The sequence below is a fragment of the Medicago sativa genome, chromosome 5 (genome assembly GCF_051527215.1).
Source record: "Medicago sativa cultivar Bolivia chromosome 5, Bolivia_mono, whole genome shotgun sequence".
NCBI classification, from domain to species: Eukaryota; Viridiplantae; Streptophyta; class Magnoliopsida; order Fabales; family Fabaceae; genus Medicago; species Medicago sativa.
The window spans coordinates 74,330,106-74,342,228 of record NC_140753.1 but is presented as its reverse complement, the minus strand read 5'-3'; the positions used below and the strand labels follow the sequence as shown (position 1 = coordinate 74,342,228).

General features: G+C 33.6%; 1 protein-coding gene and 1 long non-coding RNA gene across 2 annotated transcripts; one reads left to right on the top strand and one right to left on the bottom strand.

Annotated features, from left to right (window-relative positions):
• Positions 1-5,334: 5,334 nt before the first annotated feature.
• Positions 5,335-7,410, top strand: LOC146924932 (protein FATTY ACID EXPORT 5-like). The gene is made up of 3 exons (XM_085709931.1): positions 5,335-5,677; positions 6,086-6,173; positions 7,045-7,410. Exons 1-3 carry the CDS (start codon positions 5,479-5,481, stop codon positions 7,121-7,123), a joined length of 366 nt encoding a protein of 121 aa, XP_085566057.1. The 5' UTR covers positions 5,335-5,478; the 3' UTR covers positions 7,124-7,410.
• Positions 7,411-7,620: 210 nt separating this feature from the next.
• Positions 7,621-9,958, bottom strand: LOC146924931 (uncharacterized). Its single transcript, XR_015010323.1, has 2 exons — positions 9,746-9,958; positions 7,621-7,905 (listed from the first exon to the last, which is right to left on the bottom strand). It is a non-coding gene; the product is annotated as an uncharacterized LOC146924931 (long non-coding RNA).
• Positions 9,959-12,123: the final 2,165 nt, after the last annotated feature.

Here is a 12,123-nt window from a genome sequence, read left to right as displayed (position 1 = left end):
CTCAGGAATTATAGCATTTGGCCTGAAGGTTTTTCTCGCATTTTCACCTGTGACAGCTCGTGGCAGGCGTATCCTTCGAATGGGCATGGTGGTATGCGGCGTGACTTCCACTTGTGGGTGCTCCTTCATGCTAGCCGTTGTCGCAAATTTGGTTCAGATCAAGCTATAGGCACCATTGTGTGTGGCAGTTCGCAAACCATAGCTGTTCTTCTCCCACTGATGATTTGTGTTCCGATTGCAGTGTTTCTCACCACCACCATTGATGTGTACGTTTTTAACCAAGAATGATTTGTGAGATTGCAAATCCTTACTACTACTGTCTTTTCTTTCTTTTTTTTTGTCAAGCATGTTATATGAGTAATAATAATTAGTCCCTGAGTAATGTTTATTGGTTGATGTTAATTCCTATTATGTTAAGCCTGAAATTTAGATTGTAGCTTCTGGTGTAATATGCACTATTGTTCATGTCATATTTCGTTGTAAGCGGTTTCGCACCACCAAGCATTACTCAATTGATAAATATGGCTAAACACCGTGTTGCATGTACACTCACGAATTCCAGTGTATCAACCTGATCATGAAGGCAATACAGTTAATTTAATTCCCTAAAAAAAAAGTTAATTTAATAACCATTCCTAAAAAATAAATAGAAAATTTAAAATATCATATCCTACATTCTCTTTTTATTAAATGAGAACAAGTCATACGAAATTACAAGAAAACCAAATTAAAAGAAATCTCAACTACTAATGCAGGAAATGGGCTATGACCAAATATTTTCTCCATATGAAGATGCGAAAAATACCCCTTTATATTTTATTGTATTTGTTGTTTTACTTGTTGTTAGTCTATTAGGAATTTTAACTTGGTTTTTATATGTATTTATAAAAAAAATGTATGTCTCTGTCAACCAAGTTGATAGCAATATCCATAGCAAATGATGTTGCTAGTCCATCTATATCTATCTATCTACAATATAAACAAATCAACCCTCCTCTATTATCAAGTACATGTGGCAGAGTTATAGGTCAAATTACAATTAGAGATAACTATGAGGTCACCACAATGAGTGGAAATGGATACTCTATACACCCCGCTCGTCTTCGTCTTCATCATGGGAGTGTTGGTGATCGTTCTCTGCCCCAACATATTCAGAAGATGCCTTCGTAGTCAACCAGCACTAGCAACCGAAGCTACTCCGACACCACATCAGGTGGCGGACGTTCCAGAGGAAGTTTTGGAGGATAGGTCTGGTAGTTAGGTTATTTTTTTTTTAATATTTGTAATAAAGAAAAAAGTATATGTAATAAAGAAAAAAATATGTTATAAAGAACTTCACTAATGAATGATTAATTGCGCTTCAACTTTTTATAGTTTAATTTTTTTTTAAGTTTTTTACTTTCTTTTTTTTCTTTTGAATGAATCTTTTCACCTTCTTAACTAGTAGACTTAATGCACTTTTTAAAATAAGACTAGTGTAAAGACAAACGTTGCTCGGATTAGACAAATTAAATAAGCACGTGTGTGTGCGCGTGCGCGCGCACACGCGCGTGCACTTTCACATCAATAATTGAACAAGGAAAAATCCAAGTTATATGAAGTATCTCATTATACTTGTATGGTAAACAATCTTCAAGTTGTTCACCATTTATGGTACGATTTGAAGGTTTGCAGCTATCTAATACAAGATTTTGGTATACCAATTCGGATGAGGTTTATAATTTTTGGTACCGATATTGTTTCAAACGATTTCCTTAGTACATCAAGTACGGAAATTAAAATTATTGCAATATCACGTGACCCGTGTGAATGCTGGGTCGTCTAAGTTAACGAGAAAAAGCTTCATACATAGTTTTGCCAAAAGCGCTTCATTTATGTATTTTATACCAAAATCAAGCAACTTTTATTTATTAAGAGGTTTTTTATTGAGTAGAAAAGCACAACAGAAGTTGAAGTGGTGGAACTTAAGTTTCTACTGCTTTTGTGTATTGGGTTGGGTTGGGTAAAATTGCACCCCTTATAAATAGTTTTCAAAATGGTGGGTATTAAGACAAGTGTTGTAAGTAATAAATTTATCATAAATGTATGTTACTATTATCAAATTACTCTTTGTTAATTATATAGGCACAATGAGTCCACCATAGAAATGAAATTTGATACATTTTAATAAAAAAAGCCCAGACAAAAATATATGCTATATTAAATAGGTAAATGTGAATTCTGGCCACTAGGCTACTTGACAAAAAAAAACTTTAATCCCCTAAAAAATAAAATTAGAATTAGTTCAAATGACAGGTAAAATCCCCTAAAAAATAAAATTAGAATTAGTTCAAATGACAGGTAAGCTAATCAATATAGTAAAATTCAACCTTAATCAATATAGTAAAATTCAACCTACTCCTCATTTTCCATGTAGAAAGAACCATGTTTATTCTTAGTGTTGTTTACTTATCTTCTCCTTCTTTAACTGCTATTGCTTTAATTTATTTTCTAGTTTTATTGTTCGGTTTAGCTTAATGCATTCATAGTCAACAAATGATATTCCTTATTTATTAAAAAAAGGCCAGACAAAAATATATGCTATATTAAATTGGTAAATGTAAATGTCATGACTAATTTACACAAAAAAAGAGTTTTCTTATTTATTAAGCAACTTTTGTTTATTAAGAGTTTTCTTGTTGAGTAGAAAAACCCAAAATAAGTTGCGCCAAACATAATTTTGGTAGGAAGTTATTAATACCTTTGTCTAGACATTTTCATGATCTTTTACACATTTGGATTTTTCAAATTGTATTCAAATGTGTTAAAATTTGCTGTTTGATTAAAAGAAGTTGGAGTATTGACGAATTATACACCTTTAATTCAAATGTGTAAAATTTTCTAAAAGTATTGAAGAATTAAAAGAAGCTGGAGTATTCAAAATCAAATATATAAAACTAGTGTGATACCCGTGCGGACGCACGGGTTAGTGGTATCTATTATTGAACAATGTAATTTAAATAAAACAAAATAAACAATGACACCAAAATTCAAGTTGATATAATCGTTAAAAGAATAAAATAGATAAACATACAACATACAACAGATATTAAACAAATGACAAACAACTCATGACTACAAATTACATTACACCAAAGAAATGATATCGACATAAAGATTCAAAAGCTACTAAGTTACTAACCAGCATTAAAAATTAATATAACACCCCTACTCAATTTCTTCTTGGCAATACAATCAACCATATTAATGATCCATGAATTTTTTTCCAAAGGATTTTATGAACAAAATTCATGTTAACACATGTATTATGGATAAGATGAAAATCATCTTTTCAGCAACAAAGCCTTGTGTTCGTTCAAAATAACAATAAACATAAACGAATCATACACCATAAAATGGATTAAATCGTTTTTAATCATACAAATCACAAGTTTTTAAGTTTAGTCGATATAAAATTTTAATGGTAATTTTAGTCCTTTACAAAATCAGAGCTTTTATTGTTGTAAAATAATTGATGCACATATGATGTTGAAAAATCTGACAAAACATCTCATATTTAGCCTTCTTTTTTTTCAAAAAAAGAAGTACAATGAAAAAAATTCAACTCAATAAAATATTCTTGGATTTTTTTTATGTGGGACACCCCCTATAAATTCTATAGGCTCTTCAAATAGGTTTTAACGTAGGACACCCCTATAAAAATTTTGAGTTGAATTTTATACTCCTCCGGTCATATTTATAAGAAAAATTTGACTTTTTAAATTCATTGAGTAATTGATGTATCTTGTCTACAATATAGACCGAATACATCATTTATGCAATGAATCAAAAAAGTCAAATATTTCTTATAAATAGGATCGGGGGAAGTATTCAACTTTAATTTTAGACCATTCATTTGATAAAAAATTTAATAAACAATGACATGGAATTTTCTTAGAAGCTTACTATTTTTTTTGGAATATATAAGGTTTTTGATTTTCTAAAAGTCTATTTCTCTCGATCTCTCGAGCCTCGAATGAAAACACTCCATTATGTATGCTTGTCCCCCCAAAATCAAATAGAAAGTTGTGTGAGCAGCCAATCAATCAATGTTATCAAGAAATCGGATAACCTTGTCATCAACTACTTGAGGAAAATTAAATATAAAATAATATTGTAATTCAAATAATAGTTTTTTGGATTAAATATATTTTTAGTTCTATGAATATATCAACATTTCGTTTTAGTCGCCTAGAAATTTTCTTAAACTTTTGGTCCCCCGAAAGTTTTTCATCAACGCTTTAAGTTTCTAATTTTGAGTCAACTCATGTGTACCATTTATATTTTTAAATGAAATTATGCAGGATTGCTTAAAATATTACACAAATTTCTCCAATTTTTTTTTTTAACAAAACATGGATTAAATAATAATTTTTTATATTTTTGATGCTTAAAAATTCATAACTAATGCATATTGTGTTAAAAGAATCTCTATTTTTTTTTTTTACAGATTCTTACTATATTCTAAACATTTCAGCAAAATTTCATTAAAAAATATGAAGGCTACAAATGAGTTGACTTAAATGTCAAATAAGTTTTTTTAGAGGAATTAAAATGAAAAGTTGGTATATTTATAATCCTTCCTAGAGTCCAATGACATCCACGACTTGCTTTTAATTTTTTGTTTTGAAAATTGTTTTTTATGTTTTTACTAATTTCAGAAATAAAAAATGGTATGTAAATTTTGTATTTAATATAAAATGAACAAATTATGAAATGAATTCCACATAATTAAGCCACCATTGCCACATCATTAAAATCAAGTATCAAATTAATGAGAGGGACCAAATGTTTGAGTTTTAAAAAATTGAGGGACTAAAATTGCAGATTTGTTAAATCCCTAATTTAATAGTTTAATGGAATCCCATTTTCATGTATAGAGAGAATAAAAATCCTATAAATTGATGCATAGAGACTCCATTTTCTTCCCAAAAGAAGCAAGCAAAGGACTGTGAGAGAGAGTCGTAGGGTGTGTTTGTTTTAAGTTATATTTATAGATTTATGGAAATAAAATCATAAAAATATATATGTTTATGTCTGTTACAAGTTTACTAAATTTTATTCCTAAGTATAAAATGTTCTTGGGAATAGAAAAATTTTCTTAAAGAAAAGGGTAAAAGGGTGGGAATAAAGTTTTCATGAAGATAGAAATAAATTATGTGTAATGACTTATTATAATCCCTATTTTTAAGGTTTCTTGGAATATTATAATGTAAATAATAATAGACAATTTTTGTTGATCAAGGACAATTTCGTAATTAAACTGTATGCATTCTAGTACGTTGACCTGTGTATTCCACACGCCTCAAAGTAAAGTATACACATTCTCTGAAATCTTTCCCAAGACTTTTTCTCCATCGTTGTCCCAATTCACTTCACTTCAAATTCATCCAAATTTTCTTTTCTCACAAATTCAAACTTCATTTCAAGAGAGAGAAAATGCACGATTTCTGTTTCACAATTCCGTACGGATTGTTATTGGTCGGTGGAGGATTATTCGGTTTCATCCATAAAGGAAGTACCGCTTCTCTCGCCGGCGGCGTCGGAACCGGGTCGCTTCTCATCCTCGCCGGTTATCTCAGTCTCAATGCCTTTGGGAAGCGGAAAAACTCTTACCTTGCTCTCGCCATCGAGATCCGTATGCGCTTTTTTCATTTCATTTTTCTTATTATTGTTTTATGAATCATAGATCGTGATTTAGTGAAATTGTTGTAATTAGTGTTTCTTTTATGATTTTGATTCGTATTTTGTGGATTTTATTTTTGTATAGACTGTGTTTGAAATTTTAGATTTTAACCTTATAAGTAATATGCATTAAAAAAATAAAAGCTTATGTTTTGCCTGCATTTTTATTTAATGTGCATATGTTTTTGATTCTGATTAAAATTTAGTTGAAGTCAAGTGATCTATTTTTGTTTGGAAACACTCATGTAAGAGTGAGTTGAACAAGAAATTTGAGTTTAAATGTCAATTTTGGAGGCATAATCATTTCTATTCTAGAGGAACCAAACATGTAAATAATACTATTTTGTGTGTTGCAAAACAGTTTGTGCAGGTGTACTAACATGGATCATGGGACAACGTTACTTGCAAACATCTAAGATTATGCCTGCTGGTATGATTGCAGGACTCAGGTAATTAAAAGGACTGATTAAGTACTTAGTTTTATTTGTAGGAATTAAATTTGAGTTAATACAAGATTTAGTTATTGGATTCTGTAACAAAAAAAAAAGGGATTTATTGTTGGATAAGCTGTTGTATTGTAGATTATAAATCCATGAACTTGTCCTTTATGAATAGTTAATGCATTCACGGATGTATTTTTGGTTTTTTTTTACTATTTTTCTAGCTAATGAAGGTTTCGTGCCATACCATTTACTTTCAGAATAAAAGAAAAAATCTAGTTTGCGATATCATCCCTTAGGAGAAAAACTCAAGTCTCAAGTTGGTTAGGGATACGACTTAGATAGAATTTATAAAGTTTGGGATGTTATCACGCCTTACAAGTTGATTTTAGGGGTTGAATACTTGAATTAAGTTCAAAATCTAATATACTATCTGAACTTATTCTAATTGTGCTGTTGGGTCACTTGAATTGTCTACACACTCCACACAACACAATAGCCCTAATCAAAGTTTATAAAGTTTTGGCAATCCTCACTTTACAATTCGACACAAATCTATGAATCCTGCCCTTGTTTAGTGCAAGTTCTTTTTTATTTGCTTTAATATCTTGCTGTTGATTTGAAGATCTATATATAATTTTCCAAATATTATTTCAGAAATTAAGCACTACTGTACTTAACAGATTTTTGTTTGTTTGCTAGTCTTAATGGTCTCTTCTCTTGACTTAATATATGCATTTGTAAGCATTATGCAAGTTTGGTTGTTTCTTAGTATTATTAAACCGCTACTTATGAATGTGCATTGATTTCATTTTGTTAGAAGAGCAATGTATGTTTTTGTATCTGGAGTTGAAAACATTTTCCTTTTCTTTTTGTGCAGTGGTCTCATGACTCTGTTTTATCTGTACAAACTAGCAACTGGTGGCAATCATATACCTGCTACTGCTAAGGCTGACTGATGATAAAGTGATTCATCATATACTATAATACGTATATGTTAGATGGTTCAGATGTATTATTGTACTTGGTGATTTCAGAGTTTGGAACAAATAGTTGTTGTTGTTGTTGTTTAATATATAAGAGAATTGGACATGACTGCATTGTTCTGTAAGCAGGCTTCTATTGTTAATCCTTTCCTCTTTTTCTTCACGAAGCATTGGGGTCTTCCTAAATGCAAGACAGACGCATATTTGTTACATGATTCACAAATTAGACGAAAATTCCAAATGAAATGTATTATGACCTATTACTTGGCTACTGTGCAAATTTCCATTTCCTTCTGTGATTGCACCTTTTATATGAAATCTGGCATAAGTTACATTGTCAGCATTTAGATTAGGTTCTGACGTGCACATCTTCAATATTTTAGACAGTAGTGTTATTTAATCTTCTATGTTTTGTGTTTTCTGTAACACCCCGTTTTCCCAACATAAAAATTTCATTTAAAATCAGAGTATTTTGATCACAACGGAATGTCACATACTTCATTTAAATCATAAAATGGATAATAATGATTATCTTTCAAATTCAACATCATGAAATATCTTAAACTATTGCAGCGGAAAATAGTTCAACATTTTAAAGTCTTGGCACGCAGGCCTTATTGGAAAATCTCATAAATTAGTTCATAAAAGAGACACGTAAGGAATAGAAGTAAAAGCAAGCCCCCATCCCGTTACGTATCAGAGCACCTAGACACCAACTGAGGAGTCCACTCACGAACGCCTCTAATCTTTATTACCTGCGCATTACCCACGGTCGAGGCAACATATACGCAGAAGGGGTGAGATTTCATAATCAATACATTAAGCATATAATCCAATAAAATGCATTTAACAACTTAAACATTAATAACATATCAACAATTAACAATTGGCATATTTTTCATTACATAACAAATACGATCATCAAATACCATTACTAATTTTCATCACAAATCATAATCAACTTAACACTCAACTTGACGACACAACTCATCCTTGACCATGCAACTCTATCAACTCGACAACAACTCGACAACTTAGACATCATGAACTTCTTGATATGCAAATGCATGTGGTACCAATCAGTAACAAAATGAGCATAATAGGCTCTTCAACGTGTGAGCACAAAGGCTGCCGGGCCTAAAGCCCCCAACTTTAATGAGCACAAAGGCTGCCGGGCCTAAAGCCCCCAACTTTAATGAGCACAAAGGCTGCCGGGCCTAAAGCCCCCAACTTTAATGAGCACAAAGGCTGCCGGGCCTAAAGCCCCCAACTTTAATGAGTATGCAATGAACTCAACTTCCAACAACTTAGACAACGACGTGTACAACTCATACGACTCATAATCATGGACGACTTCTTAAATTCCAACAACATAGACCGACTCATGCAACCTCAAGACACTAACAGTCGACAACAGAAAACAGCAGCAACATGCAACAATTAACAACGCTTGAATGTGTTAACATTCACATAAAGAATTAATTACATCAATATAAATATCATAAAACATCATTATAGCATTCATGCAGCAACACTTCTAGTTTCAGTCACCATAACAGACTTCTGGAGCTTATGAAAGCATCCTAAACAGCTCTCTAACTTACTTCTAAGGTCATCTCAAGACTACACGTGCGAAAGGATCGCATCGGGACAATTTTGGGCAACTAACAGCCTAACTCGCAGTGGCGAGTAACTTCACTCGCAATGGCGAGCAAAGTGTGCATTCTGAGTTCCTACGTATTTACTCGCAGTGGCGAGTTATTCTGCTCGCGGTTGCGAGCTCACAGGTCACTCGCAGTTGCGAGTTGCATTGCTCGCAGTTGCGAGTTCTGGGTTCTAGCTCGCAGATGCGAGTGTTCTTGCTCGCAGGTGCGAGCGATGAATGTCAGTACGGCCAGAAACCTAAAAATCACAACTTTTCACCTATATTCACGATTCCTTCATCCAAATAGCATCTAATTATCATCTTAAGTCATATCTAAGGTCTGTACACTAATTTTGCATCAATCTAACATCTGTTCTTGATTCATTCATCAAAATTGATCCTAAACCTAATTCCCAATTCTCACCAAAACTTAACCTAATCATGCTAAATTCATCCTATAGAATTATACCCTTAATAATATTGAAAATTAGTCTCACCCTTACCTTGTAATTGCAGAATCGATAGCCTCTCCCTCTGGTTCTCCTCTTCTGACTTTTCTCCCTTTTCTCCAAAAGTGTTTCACGTAAAAACGTTTCCCACTTATGTCTGTATTATTTATTTACTCTTATTACTCATCTCACCTATAAACTTACTCTTCCCACCTCACAGCCCAACTTCTAATATTTTTATTTTATTTCTAATATCTTATTTTATTTAATAATAAAATAAGTCACACCAACATAACAACTTCGCAACATCATATACTCCACATAATTTCTTCATAAATCGTATAACTTACTCAAATCATAAATCACATAAATTACTCAAATTATAAATCATATAAGCATATATTTATAAATATATTCTAAACTTCATTGAATTAATTAAATAGTTAAGACGGGCGTTACAACTCTCCCAAACTTATAGAATTTTCGTCCTCGAAAATTTACCTCAAGAAAACAACTCTGGATAAGACTCCATCATCTTACTCTCTAGCTCCCATGTCAGGCTTTCACCAGTCGTTCCACTCCAAACAACTCTCACTAGAGGAATCTCCTTGCCTCTCAACGTCTTCATCTTGCGATCATCAATCCTCAAGGGTAAGGTCTCTACCGTAAGGTTGTCTCTAACTTGCACATCATCACTCTGAATCACATGGGACGGGTCTGGAACATACTTCCTCAATTGCGACACATGGAACACATCATGCAAATTCGATAAATGAGGTGGTAAGCCAACTCTATAAGCCACCGTGCCAATTCTCTCGGATATCTGATAAGGACCAATAAACTTCGGAGTCAACTTCTTAGACTTCAATGCACGACCAACACCGGTCATCGGAGTAACTCTCAAGAACACGTGGTCCCCTTCTTGAAACTCAATGTCTTTCCTACGCTTATCATGGTAACTCTTTTGTCGACTCTGCGACGCTTTCATCTTTTCTTGAATCATTTTCACTTTCTCAGTAGTCTGCTGAACAATTTCTGGTCCTAAAACTACACTTTCACCTGTTTCAAACCAACACAACGGAGTCCTACACTTCCGACCATACAAAGCCTCGAAAGGTGCCATCCCAATACTTGAATGATAGCTGTTATTATATGTGAACTCTATTAACTGGAGATGACTATCCCAAGTCCCACCTTGCTCAAGTACACAAACTCTCAACAAGTCTTCGAGTGACTGAATCGTTCTTTCCGACTGACCATCTGTTTGAGGATGATAAGCCGAACTCAATCTCAACTTAGAGCCTAAAGCCTCTTGCAAACTCTTCCAAAATCTAGAAGTAAATCTTGGATCTCTATCTGACACGATGCTTGAAGGAACACCATGCAATTTCACTATGTCTCGAATATAAATCTCTGCCAACTGAGCCACAGGAAAACTAATATTAATCGGAAGGAAATGTGCCGACTTCGTCAATCTGTCAACAATCACCCAAATAGCGTCATTTCCCTTAGGAGTATTCGGCAAACTTGTCACAAAATCCATGGATATACTATCCCATTTCCATTCTGGTACATCTAACGGTGTCATCAACCCAGCAGGTTTCTGATGCTCTACCTTCGACTTCTGACAAATCAAACAAGAGTACACAAATTGTGCCACATCACGTTTCAATCCTGACCACCAAAACAGCTTCTTTAAATCATGATACATCTTTGTAGCTCCCGGATGAATGCTCAAGCTACTCCTATGACTCTCTTCCAGAATCATCCTTTTTATCTCATCATTGTCTGGAATACAAATCCTACCTCGGAACCTCAACACACCTTGATCATCGACTTTAAAGTCACCATCTTCAGTTTGATTACTAGCAACCAACAAGTCCACAAACTTAACATCAACCTTCTGTGCATCTCTAATACTTTTCAAGAAATCGTTATCAATTTTCAGCATTCCTAACTTAACGCTCCGAGACGACATTTCACAAACTAAGCTCATATCTCTAAACTGTTCAAGTAACTCAAATTCCTTCACCATCATAGCAGACATATGTAAACTCTTCCTACTTAAGGCATCCGCAACAACATTAGCTTTACCCGGATGGTAATTCAAACTAAAGTCATAATCCTTCAACAATTCGAGCCACCGTCGCTGTCGCATATTCAATTCTTTCTGATCAAACAAATACTTCAAGCTCTTGTGATCACTAAACACCTCAAATCTCGAACCATACAAGTAATGTCTCCAAATCTTAAGGACAAATACGACTGCAGCTAACTCAAGGTCATGAGTAGGATAGTTTCGTTCATGAGTTCTCAACTGTCTTGATGCATAAGCAACAACTTTACCATCTTGCATAAGTACACCGCCTAAGCCCAATTTGGACGCATCACAATACACTGCAAAAGGTTCATCAGGTTTTGGCAAAATCAAAACTGGAGCCGTCGTCAAACGCTTCTTCAATTCATTAAAACTGTTCTCACAATGAACATCCCACACAAAGGTTTTACCTTTACACGTCAACTGTGTTAACGGAAGTGCCAACTTAGAAAATCCTTCTATAAATCTTCGATAGTATCCTGCCAAACCCAAAAAGCTTCTAATCTCTGTAATCGACTTAGGAGTCTCCCATTGTGATACTGCTTCAACTTTAGATGGATCAACTGCAATACCACTACTAGAAATAACATGGCCCAGAAAACTTACCTCGTTCAACCAGAATTCACACTTAGACAATTTAGCATACAACTTCTTCTCTTTCAGCACTTGCAAAACGATTTTCAAATGTTCTGCATGTTCTTCTTCTGTCTTAGAGTAAATCAAAATATCATCGATGAACACAACCACAAAGCGATCCAAAAATGCATGGAAATGCGATTCA